This window comes from Eretmochelys imbricata, chromosome 6 (genome assembly GCF_965152235.1).
Source record: "Eretmochelys imbricata isolate rEreImb1 chromosome 6, rEreImb1.hap1, whole genome shotgun sequence".
In the NCBI taxonomy this organism is placed as follows: Eukaryota; Metazoa; Chordata; order Testudines; family Cheloniidae; genus Eretmochelys; species Eretmochelys imbricata.
Window position 1 is genome coordinate 59,200,142 of NC_135577.1, and position 15,208 is coordinate 59,215,349.

Here is a 15,208-nt window from a genome sequence, read left to right on the forward strand (position 1 = left end):
CCCTGCTAAAATGGTGAGGGAAGCATAAAGACAGCCAGAAGAATACAGCAATTGGTGTGTGTAGATACCAGCATGCATGAACCCATCTGTGGCACATGTGCCCTCATGCATGTACCTTCATGTGCGCAAAGGCCCCTGTGGGAGCCTGCATGTGGAGGCCTGAGTGTACCAGGTGCGTGCAGGCAGAGACATAAGCATTTTTATTTCAGGGTCAGCCAGACTGGCTCCAGCAGTGGGCAATACCTATTTCTCACCTTTCCCAGAATCCTTTCCTACTCCTGCTGTTCATTCACTGCTGCTGCTCCTGTGAGGCCCTGGCAATTGCTTCCTGTCCAGTTCACACACCTGCAGCTGGAGCTGTGATCTCCCTGATTGTTATCTCAGCTGCAGAGCTACAAATGTCATAAAATGCCCCAGCTCTGATTATGCCCCAGGCAATCTTCCATCACACAGCTGTAAATTCCATCTGCCCTAGAGCAGTTTCTTCCAGCTGGTTAATGCCAGCAGCAGGGGAGCTCTGGTTCTTTTGTTATAGGACTGAGTCAAAAGAAAGGCCCTTACAGGCCTGGGAGTGGAGTTGGGTCCCTTGCTCACTAAGGGCAGGAGTTCAGTATTCTACAAGGCCAAGTGGACTGTGTGTGGATGGGTCGGGGAAGGGACAGAGTCCTCTGTCTGACCTAATGGCAGAACTTGCCTACCCAGACTAGTGCTTGGAGCACTCTACTGAACTCTGGAAGAAGCCATGTTCACTCAGCTGGAAGCCAGGACTCATGAGGCTGAATGAGTGTAGTGAAGGAGGGAGGGTAACTTTGCCCCATCCCAGTTTTTCAGCTGGACTCTTGCTCTGCTTGCAATCCCTGCTGTCCTTTTCCCCTGCTTGCAATCCCTGTTGTCCTTCTTTTCTGCTGGGCAGTGAGCTTCTCACATGCAGACTGACCAGTGATGACTCAAGGCTTGCTGTCCTGGTTTTGCACCTGCTACCTAAGCTCTGGAGGCTGAAGGCAGGAGCTTTGCTGGTATGGGATGGATACTGCCATAGCTAATGCTAGGGAGTAACTAGTCCTCTGGCCCCCCTAGCCAATGAGATGGGGAGGTTCCAATATAGGTAGCCAATAGGGGCTTCTGGGCTGAGCTGCCCTAGTCAGCCCATACAAGCTGCTCGGTCAAGGCAGAGGTCTCTCATATAGGCATCCTAGCTCACCAACTGGTGCAGAGGTGCTGGGAGGTGGGGTGGGAGTTGTGCTCTCTCTCAATTGAAAGGAGCGGGAGTGAGCGGGGGACCTTCTGTGGTGTCTCTTTCCATGGGAGGATCTCAAAGACCCTCACACATATTAAATATGGAAACTTCACAACCCCCCTGGCTATTATAGGTAGTTGTGTGTGAGTAAACTGGTATCCAGAGGTGAAGTAGCTCACCCTGGGACCCAAACTGGGCCAGTGGCAGAGCCAGGAGTCCTGAATCTCAGAGCCCTATTCTGACCACTATTCCGACCACTATTCCAGGGAGGGGGCTAAAAGCCCAGACAGGCAACTCACTTGTCCATGTTTTAACCTCTAGATAACACTTCCTTCTCAAAGGTGGGGGGGAGCCGAGATAGTCTGACTCCGCTTTATGGTGAGGGTAATGCTCAGCTGGAGACCAGTTTGAGACTGGAATGAACTCCCACAGGAACTAGAGACCATCACAAACCTCACCCCCTTTTGCTCCAAATTCAAGGTGCATTTTGTTGACCTTGCCTTCTCTAACATAAATACAGAACAACAGGGGTAGTAAAGAAAATAAAACCCTTCCAAAACAAAACACTCCATTATAGATGCATCTCCCCCAAGGATAGGATGAAAGAACAAACTACACATGACAGGCTCATGCTCCGCATAGCACTTAATGCACTACTGGAAGGTGCTCAGATACTGTGGTGATGAGTGCAACGTAGGAACCTATATGGCAAAGACTTCAGGCTCTCTGCTCTAATCAGTAGCTAATGTGCCCTGTGCCCCCATATGTCACTGAAGACCTGCAGCAAGGAAAGAGGCCCTGCTGGTGTCTGCAAGGTAGAGTGCTGCTCCTTTCTCAGCCCAGAAAGATGCAGCAGCTCATCTATGATGTGGGGGTAGGACAGCCCTAGCCCCCTCCCTCGTGCCCAGGAATAGGCTGCACATAAAGAAGCTATTAAGGAGCAATTGCATGTTTGAATGGGGATTTCATAAGGACAAGAAAGAGCCGGTTGGGCTGGAGGTAAATGTCTTTCCTGGGGCAGTGTCTGTGCACATGTGGAGGCCCAGCCCAGGAGGTATGCATTGCACTTGGAGATTATATCTTTCTGGCTGGCAGGTCTGTGCTTGCTGGCTATGGTTTTACTAGTGCCTCTTACTTTTGGGGGTGGGTGGCAATTTACTTTGACTGTCACTCCCCTTCCTACCACACCCTGTGCATCCTCCCAGCTGCTCTTCTGAAATGCAAAGTGGGGAGAGGGGCAGGTAGTGTTCGTGCATCCTGGAGAGAGATGCAAGCCTGCCTTTCTTTCTGTAACCCTTGAGGCGGAGCGGGAGAGAAGTTGCAGGTACAGGCAGCCTCCGCATAGCTAGCATTCTGTTCCAAGCCTGGGCTATTCAGCTGGGCCCCTCTTTCCTCTGCTGCACCAGGAAAACCCTGATCACTTCATGTTCCCCATGCAGTTTTGTGTGGCAGGTTTCCCCACTGTATTCCTGGGCTCTCCGGGAGCTATTCTGCCTTCGTAGGGGTGTTTGGGGCGTGCTGCTTTTTGCCCATTCAATTTAGACTATAGAACTGGAGGCTCTACGGGAGCTGAAGACTCTGCCCTGCACCCTCTTCCCCCGTCCTCCCTGTCTCCCCATGCTCCACACCGGAGCTCAGCCCTCCCCTGAGGCACTGCAGGTGCTCCTCTGCCTGGCTCAGCTGCGTTACAGGGGTTCCCCTGTGCCCCTTCCAGCTGAGGGTCTCGAAGCCCTTTGTAAATGCTCATTTAATGAACCTCCCCCTTCCCATGAGAGGTGGGTAACACGAGCCCTATAGCGCGGAAGGGGAAATGGAGGTAACAGCGACAGAGCTGGGAACAGAGCTTAGGCAGCCTGATGCCCCCAGTCCCCTGCTCTAGCCACTAGCCCGCTCTGCCTTTCCAAGCACGAGGGAGCCTGGTGCAGCCTGGCCCGGGCGCCGATCAGCGCGCCAGCGGGACTCCTCGCAAGCGGTGCCGTCTCAGAAAACCTGGCCCGGCCCCGGTGGGCTGCGCTCCCCGCTCATTGGATCTTCGGGGCTGTCCCAGCCTTCTCCTCTGCAAACATTTGCTCCAGCCAGGTGTTTGGGGGGGTGATTTTTCCCTGCCCGCTCCCCCCGCGGAGAGGGAGGAGACGTTTGAGTCAAGGCGGTGGGTGGGGCTTGGAAGGCAGAGAACTACCTTTGGGCAAGTCCGGGTGCGCAGCAGGGCTCGTGAAGCAGAAAGTGAACTTAATCTCTTGCTTGGTTTGCTCTCTTCCCGCCCCCATTAGGGCGGGAGAGCCTGGGCTGCAGGAACCGGGGGGGAGTGGCTGGTCTGAAAGAGAGGAGTGGGAAAGGAAGCCCCAGAAAGGAGCCGCAGCAGCCCCAGACTGCACGCTAGGCTGGGAGCCGCTTTGGGATGACGAGAGGGGAAAGCCAGGTAAGGAGATCTGTGCCAGTGGGGAGCTGCAGCAGGGGTGTGTGGGGGGCTCTGTGGGGGGAGGCGATGGTGCTGTGATGATGGGGGTTGGGGGGGAGAGAGTGTGAGAGCGAATGGAGAATGGGGCATGGCATGGCGTCGGGGGAGGGAATTAGTGGAGGCGATGGAGTGATAGTGGTTGCCTGTGGAGGGAGCTGTGTGAGCCGGGAACATTTCTGGCTAGAAGGGTAACTTGGAAGAGAAGTTGCAGGACTCTTCTTTGCCATGCTACGTGGTTGGACCCTGTGCTGTCTGTCCCCAGGGTCTCTCTCTAGCAGACTCCCTTCCCCACCCCACCTCCCATTTCACCTTCACGGTGGAGACAGCCAGCTGGAGATCACTGAATGGGAATGCAAAGAGAAAAGGAGTACTTGTGGCACCTTAGAGACTAACCAATTTATTTGAGCATGAGCTTTCGTGAGCTACAGCTCACTTCATCGGATGCATACCGTGGAAACTGCAGCAGACTTTATATATACACAGAGAATATGAAACAATACCTCCTCCCACCCCACTGTCCTGCTGGTAGTAGGTAAAGCTTCTCTCCTTAGTCTGGCCAGCCTCCCACTTGGCCTTATCCCCTGGGTGTCTCATAGCTCTTTCTCCTCTGCCACCAGTCTCCACTGTGCCTTTCTGGTACACTTGCCAAACTGTTAATCCCAACTGGGACTAAATTTGTTTCTTTGAACAGCCCCATTTATCAGACTGTTAAGGACACAGCCACATAGTCTGCATCTGCCTGCTTGCTGTCACTGACCATTAAACTTGGTGAGCACTGATCTGCCATCCGGTGCCTAACACAATGGAGCTTGGGTGAAGCATCCCCCTGGTCCCAGGCCAGACAAAAGAGAAGGAAGGGAAAATCATGGCATTGGAACAGAACACAGTAAAGGTGACCAAAGGGCAGCCCACAGACCTGTAGTATGTAGGAATTAGGTTGTATATCTTTAAATAGTTTGTGAGCCCTCTAGTGGTCCTCACTGTCTCCTGTGTTTCACATCCTTGGATATATATGTGTGTGTGTGTGTAAACACAGAATCCTAGGAATGTAGGGCTGGAATGGAGCTCAAGAGGTCATCTAGTGATTCTAGTCCAGCCCCCTGCCAAATAGATATAGACTATCCCTGACCAGTGTTTGTCCAACCTGTTCTTAAAAACTTCCAATGATGAGGGTTCCACAACCTCCCTTAGAAGTCTAGTCCAGACCTTAGCTACCCCATGGTTAAATTTCCCCCCTAATTATCTAAGCTAAATTTCTCTTGCTGCAGATTAAGCCCGTTACTTCTTGCCCTACCCTCAGTGGACATGAGGAACAATTTACTTCAGCTCTCTTAGCAACACTTCTTAACATATTTGAAGACTATCAGTTTCACCTCCCCCACATACCCACTTTATTTAACCTTTCCTCATAGTCAGGTTTTCTAAACTTTTCATCATTTTTGTTGTTCTACAATGGGCTGCCTCTGATTTGTCCACAGGAAAAATGTGGCACCCAGAGCTGGACACAGCACTCCAGCTGCGGCCTCACCAGCACCAAGTAGAGCAGGACAGTTACCTCCTGTGTGTTACATGGTGACACTCTTGTTAATACACCACAGAATATGGTTATTCGATCTCTATTGTGCCTGTGTAGTTCTTTCATATTGTGTTACGTAGAGAGCAAAAGACACAATAAGGCCAGACGAGGCCCTCAGAGATCTGCAGTGCAGCTGGTGTCCCTCTCTGTGTTCTGAGGGTGCAGCCTCCTAGAAACTACAGGTCTGAGCATGCGATGCACCCTCTTACTCTGAGTGGTTGGCTGCAGGGCACTCTGGGGAGCCTAGTCTCTGTGGGCTACACATGAGGACATCTGCAATCTGCTTTATTATATGCCCAATAGATTCAGCCCTTGGGCTTCTTGCACAGTCGTTGGCAAGGCAGAGTCTGATGTCCTTGGAGGAGAACCTAGAGCAGTGGTGGACAGCCTGCAGGCTGCACATGGCCTGTCAGGGTAATCCACTGGCGGGACGCAAGACAGTATTTACATTGACCGTCCACAGGCTGGTTGCAGTTTGCCGTTGCAATCCAATGGGAGCTGCAGGAAGCAGCACAGGCCGCAGGGACATGCTGGCCACTGCTTCCTGCAGCTCCCATTGGCTGGGAATTGGCTGGAGAAGCCACCAAGATGTTGGCTACCCTTGAGGCAGACTCGCTGCAGCCAAGTCGCCGTGCTCCAAGTGGTTCTGTGGAAAGCTCCTCATTGCATGTGCTTGTGCCTAGTGGATATGTGATTGCCTCCCCAATGCCTGGAGGAACGGGCGACCTGCAGGAAAGGCCTTCAGCCTTCACACTGATCACCTGCTATCCGTTGGGTTTAATTGTTTGGGCTGTGTCGCTGGGTGCCCATCGCTGTCCAGTGGAAGGAAGGAAAACAGCCCCCTGCTCCCTGCCCCACAGGAACTAAAGGCTCATCTGACAGGTTTCAGAGTAACAGCCGTGTTAGTCTGTATTCGCAAAAAGAAAAGGAGGACTTGTGGCACCTTAGAGACTAACCAATTTATTTGAGCATGAGCTTTCGTGAGCTACAGCTCACTTCATGAAGCATCTGCACATCAATAGGCTTGGGTCTTTGAATAGGAAGGAAGTTCCCAATCCAGGCCCATTTAGTCGACTGGCAGGAGGGAGGCTATTGTTTGAATGGTCTCCAGATGTTGTGTAGAGAGGGCAGGGATCAGTTCTCAGTTATTTGCCAGCAAAGACAGAGATGAAAAGTGGGCTGGGCCTGTGAGAGGGTCTGGTTGGGCCACCCTAATTGGGGGTGGGGGGTCAGCTTGGGCTTGTGTGGGCAGGACCCAGACGGGAGTATGGCGGGGGGGCTTGCCAGGCCTGTGGGATCTGAGCCTTTCTTGCATATTTCATCTTTGCTCTGGAATTGAAATGTCTATTCTAAAAGCAAAAGGTCTCTGCCCCTTGGTGCTGTGAGGAACTGGGGGGCTGAACCTGTTCTCCTTCATGGAGTGAACAACTGTCTCTTTGCTGCTCTCCTTTCCTCTTCTTGGATGAGAGGAGCATCCTCGGCAGCAGCTCCATGCCTCTCTGGGGAGTGTCCAGAGCTGGAAGCTTTTATGCTGGAGGAGGCTGGGATCTTAGGCAGCCATCGCACAGGTGTCAATGACCACACAAAGTGCAAGGCAGAGGAGAACTTGGTCCCTGGGTTCTGTAGGGAAAATGTTGGGAGGAGTAATGAGCGTTGACGTTTCAGTGCAGGGAAATGAGGGGAAGAAGAGGAACCAGCCACAGGTAGCTGTGGTGTTTGTCATGACGTTTGACCTGTGGCCCTTGAGCCTAAGCAGAGGCCCCATCTAGTAGGTAACTGTCCCACAAGTCTGAAGAATGAAGCATGCATCATTGGAGGCAGCAAGGCTTGGAGATTAGCTGAGCGAACAGTCGGGAGCTAAAAGGGGGGGGAGAGGTGGGAGAGTCACATGAGAATCTCTGCCTCCTTCTAATACCTGCCAGTCATGGGTCAGAGGCAGGAGGGGGAGGGAGGCATGTGCTGCCAGAAGATCACTGGTGGAGGCGGGGAGTGTGTGTTGGGGGGAGGAAATTCCCTCTTTTATGGTCTCCCTGCTAGCAGCTGAATTTTCATTGTTTGGCTCCTTTTGATGTGTCAGCCCTCTCTCCTGAAGTGGGGATGTCTCTTGGCTTTTCTCCATTTTTTTTTTTTTTTTTTTCTTCTCTTGACTAACTCTCTCATTCCTATGTTTCTCATGACTGATTTGCTTCTTGAGTAATACCTCTGTAGTGATGCCAGTGCTACTGGGGAGGCAGGGTAGTTTGATGCAATACATGGCCAATCTTTTATTTCTAACTATGACTCCCCTGAGGGCTTGGGCAGGGCTGGCGTGCAGCAACTGTCTGTAGCACTTCCAGTTGCAAAGGTAACATTAAAAACATGACTTGAGTGTAACTGATGCCGTGACATTTGCTTAAGACTTCAGACAGCCCGAAACAATAGCTCTGGGAGGCGTGAACTCAAGGGGCTGTTAACTCTGAAACCCAACAATGACCATTTAACTCACCATTGTCAGCTGTTCCACTGTTGAGCAAAGCACTGAAAAAGGGATGGGCCAGATGTATTGTGATTTGCACAGTATACTGAGCGTGGTGCCCCATTTTGCTCTCTCAAGTGGGTGGAGCTTTCTCCAAACTTCTGGTTTCCCCCTGGCTTGAAGCTGTTGTAAGGTGGGTCACCGTCGCATTTTGACCTAGCGAGTGTCTGTTTATCTGTGCCTCTGCCCTGGCACTAAGGTAAATGCAGCTCACTGACCAGGGGGAAGACGCTGGGGGTTAAAGTGTGCTGTGGTCACCTCTGCAGAGGGTTGATGTGATGAATGTGATGCCCCCCTCCCCCAATTCATTTCACTCTAGTCCCCAGAGAACATTTCTCTGCATCACCTACCTCCTCTCCCCACAGTGCAGCCCTGAGTTTCTCTGTGCACGAGGCCAGGGGCTCCCTTTGGATCATGGCAGCGCAGTGAGAAGCTGTCTGGGTGGTGCAGTGAGCTGTCAAGGGCTCTGCTCTCTTCCCCACAAGGGCTGAACAGGCTGCTCCCCACAGGATTTCTAGCCCTGGGGACAGGACCCTCAGGGAACTGAAGCTGGATCCACTGCTTGGGCCTGTGGAACACAGCTCCCTGGGCTTGGACAAGCCTTCTCTGGCTCAGGAACGTAAAGGGGCTGCATGTCCCTTTAAGGTAGGAGCACTTGGCCTGTGACTCCCAGTCAAGCAGTCACGATCTTTACTCCGTATAATGCCAAACTTTGTTAGAGCAGGTAATCATCCACAGCCAGCAAGGGGAGGAGGGAGGCGTCTGGCTGTGAGTCCAGTCCCTATGTGGCCAGCTGGGAGCCAACGCAGGGATTGTCATGGTTTTGTTCCTCAGGAGCAGGTCAGCTGGATGGAGGAGGTTGGGAAGGGAGCCAGAGTGCTGAGTTTTGCTTCTCTCTGCTTGGGTAAGGATCCCAGGGCAGTGTGGCCTCGGGTGCTTTGTCCTTGAGTCCGGTATCTCGGGAACAGTTCTGGCCCCTCCAGACGGAGTGGGGGAGGGGCAATTTGTTCTTTAACTCAAGGGCAGGTTTAATTAAACATCAGGTGACCTGGCAGTGGCTCAGAGCTCTATGAGAGCAACTTACTGAACACCATCTTGTGCTCAACAGCTGGCTGGAGGCCAAGCCTTGGGCCTGGGATCCTGTGGGAGCCACAGGTTTAGGTCTCTGTGCTGCCTACTGAGATTACTGAGGTGCAGTCGCTGGAAGTGCCTCAGCAGTAGGGCATTGCTTTACCGCTTTCTGTAGAGACCAGTCTGTGTGACTGCAAAGCTGGGAGGCAGTTTCTCTCTGGTCAGATCTAGCCACTTTCCAGTGACAGCTGTGGCCAAGAGGAGTGACACAAGGGGTGTAAGACATCATCCCACCTCTCCCTGCACACCTTTCTCAGGCCACCTCCTTACTGGCTTTGCAAGGTTGTTAGGGTGAGTGGATTCTCACTGGTGTCCCCATGTAGTAGCCCAATTTGTGGCATTCCAGGTGCCCACCGGAGTGGGGTTCTGTAAGGCAGTGCACCCCCTCTTCCCTGGCAGACTCCCAGCTTGGGTCCCTGGAATTCTGATGCCAGGTGTTGGGACCAGCCTGCTCTACACGTGTCCACTGACAGCTTCTCTCCAGAGTTTCAGGGGCTCCCCCTTGTTTCCTGGAGGGTCCCTGGAGGCCTCTCCAGCACAGCATGGACACTGGGCCATTCTGTGTCTGGAGGGATTTCAAGCTGTGGAATGTTACCTGTCAATCTCTAAGTTGGCCTGGGGGTCTGAGATCCCTCTCCCTGTGCCCTGTAGGAGCGGTTCATCCTAGCTGGGGGCCCCCAGGTCAAACTCGTGGGAGCATGTGGCAGAGTATTTCCAGGGGAGGGTCCTCTGCTTTGAACTGCCATCAGAGTGCTGAGCAGCCTGAGGAAGAGGAGGGAGCATAGCCTAGTGATTAGAAGAGGGCACCGGGTCAGGAGTCAGATCTCAACTTGGCCAGCAACTCACTGCCTGTGCCTGGGTGAGTGCCTTCCACACTGTGTGCCATGGGGCTGACGATCCTGATGAACTGCTTGGGCGCCAAGAGGTTGAAAATTTGTTGAGGTGCATTCATGGGGTGCTGGGAGCTGGAGCTGGATGTGGTCTGCAGGCTGGCTTCTCCTTAGCTAGGTCAGATTGTTGACAGCTTTGGGGTAGCATCTTTGGGTTTCTGCTTAGTAATTGGTACTCACTCAGCTCCTGCAGTGACAGCCACAGTCTAATAATAATCCGGGACCAGGCAGGGTGCTGCACTGAACAGTAACAAGGGGTAAAGCCAGCAATGCTGGAGCCTTCATCAGTGGGTACAGGAGGCAGCGTCTCCAGACTCCCCAAGTCAGCTTCACAGTAATCCCTGAGTGGGGCGAAGGGTGCCCTCTCAGCATGCCTGGGAGAGCTCTGCTGGAGCTGAGCTGCCATCGTGGTTACACAACTGCTTCACCCAGAGACTCTGAGCTAGTGCCATCCTCTGTGCTCAGATGTTGGACTGAGTTGGGCAGAGCCCTGCAGGCTTGTGCCTTGGCTCTGTCACTTCCATGTGCTTCTCCTCCATTGCAGGCTCTAGGATGCTGGGGCCAGCTAGGCTGAACCTGCCCACGTGATCCTCACTGCTTCCAGCCCTCGCCCTGCCTGCCCACCATGCTGCGCTCCTGGCGTGGAAAGCTGAAGCTGCTGCTCGCCACTGTAACACTGGTGATCCTTCTCTCGTGGCTCTGTGTCTTTGTGGGCAGTTCAGAATGTGAGTGTGGCCTGGCTCTGGGTTGAGGTACTGCCCAGGACAGGGGAATGAGCGACAGCAGACAGCTGCCAGCCAGGGCTCTTGGCTTCTTCTGGTTCTGCCACTAACTCGTTGTGGGCCCAGTCCCTCTGCCTCAATTTCCTCATCTGCTGTAACATGGGGTGATGCCCCTGCCTTGTCTCTGGGGGGGCTTGTGGACAAGTACATTACTGTATATAAAGCATTATGGGTGGAGATGTAGCTAGGAGAGGGGCTTAGAGATGGACATAGGGGCTGGGATCCAAAAAGGTTGCAAGGCTGAGCATCACAGGTGCTTAACTTCTAGATTTGTAGAAAATCACAGGAACAACACTGTGATCTACAAAGCTTGGGCTAGGCGCCTAGGCTCCCTATGCAAGGACTGGGGAGAGCTGGGTGCCTCGCAATGGGATCCACAAAAGCCAGTATGCTAGGCTGGGAGCCACCTCAGCTAATCAGTGGGAGATGCTGATGAGAGAGGTGCACTAAGCTCCAACCTCCCAGCCCAGGCACTTATCTCTGTGGGCTGCAGGGAGGTCCTGTCTCAGCTAGCAATCCAAACCAGGGGAAGATAGGTGCTCCTGTGCCTCACTGGTGTGTGGGGCCGGATCCGATAGGCCTGCTCAGAGGCTACCTAATTCCACTTAAAACAGCGAGGGGGAGGGAGCGGTGGAGGTGCTCCCTCATAACCTGGTTGGGTGCTCATCTGGAATGTGGGAGACCCCTGGTTCAAAACCCTGCTCTGTCTGAAGAGGAGAAGGGATTTGGTCAGGGATCTGCCACTTCTCGGCTGAATGCTCTAACCAGTGAGATATAAAGTGATTCTCACTCTCTCTGGCCCAATTAATGTTTAATTGAAGTGGAATAACTTCAATAGCAGAGATTGAGGGAGATGCACATCAGAATATTGTCCACCCCACGCAAGCTGTTGATTGGAGTTAGGCAGCCTCTGAACCTCCACTGGATTGGGCTGTGCATGTGATGCAGGTGGCCCAGTGCCTGGTTTGTGAATAGTAAGGGGCTTAGGTGGGAGATAGGTGTCTGGAGCCTAGAGGAAGGCAGCTATGCACATGCCTCTGTGGGGATTTGGGGCATTCTTTCTTCACAAATGGCTGTCTTCAGCCACCAGTGCCACTCCCATGTTAATCCCCCTCCCTCCCCATGCCCTACACTCGCTGTGACTTTGGGGTGCTCTCTCCCCATGCATGGCCAACTGTTATCTCTTCTCCCTCCCCCTTTCCATGGTCAGGGGGCACTGCATGGGGTGCTGTCCCACCCGTGACTCCTACCATGTCCCGGGGTGTGAAATCACAGTGATTTGGGGGGTCTCTCTCCACAGATGGCCGTTCCCTCCTATTGTCTCCTTGCCTTGGGGACCAGGACCTGGAGCGAGAGGCCTTGGCATCTCAGGTGCGCAAGGTGGAAGAGGAAAACCTGCAACTGCGCCTGCAGCTCAGCCAGTCTCGGGCGCAAGCTGGGGCTGTGGAGGGGAGTGATGGCAGCCAGCAGTGGGCAGCCTCCTTTGAGGGTGGGGATGCCCCAGGAGATGACAGAAGCAACCGCACAGGCTGCCCCAAGCAGCAGATGGTGCAGAAGTGTGAGGTGAGCGACTGTAGCTGGCTTCCTGGCGCTGTCCTTGGGGAGGGCAGGCCCCCTGAGGGGCCTGCACATATGGCCAATGACACCGGGTGCTGAGGGTCTCCATGGCCTAGGGTGATGGCCTGGCCTAGCAGCGAGTCCCTAGATTCAACCGCAGCTGTATAGCTGCCTGATTGCACTGGCCGTGCCAGGGCCTCCCCCTTGCTGTCTGCTTTGTTCATGCCTCAAATACGTGGGCATTTTATTTGCAGTTAAGAGGGTGATGCTGACAGCCAAAAGAATGACCGCTTCTTGCGTCCCACTGGGAGATGTTAGTGCCCCTCCTCAGTGCCTCAAAGTGTGTGAGCATACAGGTGGGGAGGCAGCACCAGGACTCCTGGGTTCTCTTCCCAGCTCTGCCACTGACCTGTTCTGTGATCTGGGGCAAGTCCTTCCTCGCTCTCTGCCTCAGTTTACCCACCTATCACCTGTGGGTAATGACCCTGACCTGTGTCCCTAGGGGGCTGGGTTGCTGAGGCTGTTTCTGTATGAGATATGCTGTGTGAGGTGAGATGGGCAGGTAGGAGAACTGCCTGACCAGAACGTTATGCAGCAGCTATCGCCATCTGCCTTGGGAGGAGAGGACTCTAATCAGTGCCAAGATCTTGGGGTGGGGAATGATACTACGAAGTGTTACTGACCCAGAGGCTGCTGCATGCTGGACAACCCTTGTCCCAGGGGTGCTGCTTTGGGCAGGGCTGATGGTGCCTTCTGTCTCTGGGCAGCTCCTGCACGTAGCGATTGTGTGTGCTGGTCACAATGCGAGCCGAGACGTGGTCACCCTGGTGAAATCCATCCTCTTCCATAGGTAACCCAGACAACAGTGTGGGGGGAGCCTCTGCTATGCTATGCTAATTTATAGAGGTTCTTACACAGCACTTACCCTGTCTTCAGGGGCTGGTGGGCTTCCATCTCCATTTCGGACCCATGTGCTTTGGGGGTTCAGGTAAAATGGGGATCGGATATGAAACACTCCTGTAGCTTGGCTCCCCAGTCATAGGGCAGTGTGGGAAGGGGAGGTGCGCAACTGGGAAGCCCAGGCTGTGGTGGTGGTGGTGAACTTAACCTGTCCCTCTTAACCAGTCACAACTCCCAGGATCCTGTGTTACTGTGACCAGTGTTTGAGGGTCCCATTGTGAAGGGGCTGTGCTGTCTGGGTAGGGACTGAGTGAGGTGCGGGGTGGTGAAGGCTCTCTGGGTCCCACCTGTCATCTGCTGGGGGGTGTGGATGGATCTGTCCCAGGTGGACCCTGGCTCAGGATGGGGCAACTTCTCCCAGCTGCCACCCGCTTTGGTGGTGGAGGAAGCTGTCCTGGGCTCAGTGGCTCAGGAAGGATCTCTGACAGCTGCTTGTGTTTCCTCCTGGCAGGAAGAACCCTCTCCATTTCCACCTCATCACGGACTCGGTGGCTCAACAGATCCTGCAGACTCTCTTCCAGTCCTGGATAGTGCCCTCCGTCTACGTTAGCTTCTACAACGCAGACGATTTGAAGGCAGGAGCCCCAGATCCCCTTCTCCCCTCACTGTCCCTCTTTCCCCCCCCACTTTCTCGGCTTCTCTTTCTAGTCTCGGTATTCCAGTGAAGTGATCAGCCACTCAGGGAGGCAGGGATGGTGGTGAGGAGAGTTTGCCAGACTATTAACTCTCTTGCTGCTGGCCCCTCTCTCATCTGCTCTCCTCCTGGTGTCTGTTACCATTTGACTGATAAGGGGGCACTTGGTTGGCGTGGGAGTTGTGAAGGGGCCTTTCTCCTCCACTTTGGCTCTGGTCTGAAGTAGTTGAAACCTGCTCCCTTCTGCGAGTTCCCAGGTGGCTCCTGTATGAAGGAGCTGGCGAGGCTCAGACCCATTCCTAGCAAGCGCATGTCAAAATGACACAACCACTAGCCCAGGTGACACTAACTGGTCCCCTGGTTGGTAGCCTCCTCAGAGAGCCAGGTGTAACTGGGCCATGCACTCTCACCTAGAGAGGGCCCCTCCAAAGCAAGATGGGACTCATTGGCTTGGATATGAAACAGCCAGAGTCAAAACCATCCACAGAAGCAGCGGGGCATGCTATAGGGCAGTGGGAAGCCTAGGCATCAGAGTTCAGTCTGGTCACAAAATCTGAGAGCAGCTGTACAAGTCATGCCCAGATGATGGGGAACAGGGAGGAACTGTGGACAGCACAGAGAAATATCCCAAAGGGCCCAAAAGAGAACAGGCACATGGGCAGGAGTCAAGTGAGACTCGGCCTCAGGAAACACTGCTAATACATCAGGGGAAACCCCGATCCTTGATGAGAGGGGCTGGGAGAGCCTGGGGAGAGTGGGGCTGTGATGGGACAGAGCTCCACAAAGGCCACTGTATCTGGGGGCTGTGTACTCGAGGGCTTGTGTCCCAAAGCCGGGAGGGGATAGCTCCTCTTTGTAAGGCTCTGGGTACCTCAGTCCCTGGGGTCTCTCCTCGTGGAGCAGGGAGGAGACACTCAGCAGGTGACATTCGTCCTGAGGGGCCCAGAGCAGACACACAGACTGGAGGGAGTACAGGGAAGGGCAACAAGAATGAACGGGGTTGTGGGGAGCCATTGAAGAATGGCATCCGTCCAACTTGGCTAGTGACTGTAAGGAGGGGAGGGAGAATGTGGTGGCTGGGGATATCTAGATGTGTAAACCCCAAGTCGGGGAGGGGGAGATTTTTCAGGCTGATACATAGGGTGCAGTGTGGGGCGTGGCAGAAGGAATCTTGGCTGAGTCTCAGGATGGAGACACTCGCTGTGGGGAGGAGCCCATTGCTCAGATGTTGATCACTAACTGGAACAGACTGGAGAATGGGCTGTAGGGCTCAGTCCTTTGTGGGCCCTGGGAGAGTGACTGGCTGCTCTCCTGGGCCTTTTCCATCTTTGCTGCCTGTGGAGACATTGAGTGAGTGGGTAGGGGTGAGGACAAGATCCCTGGAAGTCTCTGATTCCCGTGTGCCTTAAACACTTCAAATGGAAAATACTTTAGCACTAAGCTTGGAATCTGTGCGCCCCCTGGTGGC

At 53.9% G+C, this 15,208-nt stretch overlaps 1 protein-coding gene across 5 annotated transcripts in view; it reads left to right on the top strand.

Annotated features, from left to right (window-relative positions):
- Positions 1 to 15,208, top strand: part of LARGE2 (LARGE xylosyl- and glucuronyltransferase 2) — an 81,639-nt gene that overhangs the window by 20,412 nt on the left and 46,019 nt on the right. For all 5 annotated transcript variants that reach the window (XR_013346343.1, XR_013346342.1, XM_077818591.1 and 2 more), the window contains exons 3-6: positions 10,352 to 10,532; positions 11,890 to 12,152; positions 12,914 to 12,996; positions 13,558 to 13,681. Coding sequence is in view for 3 of the 5 variants with exons in the window: in XM_077818591.1 (XP_077674717.1) it covers positions 10,433 to 10,532; positions 11,890 to 12,152; positions 12,914 to 12,996; positions 13,558 to 13,681 (570 nt within the window). In the remaining 2 variants the exon portion in view is untranslated. The remainder of the gene's footprint in view (positions 1 to 10,351; positions 10,533 to 11,889; positions 12,153 to 12,913; positions 12,997 to 13,557; positions 13,682 to 15,208) is intronic.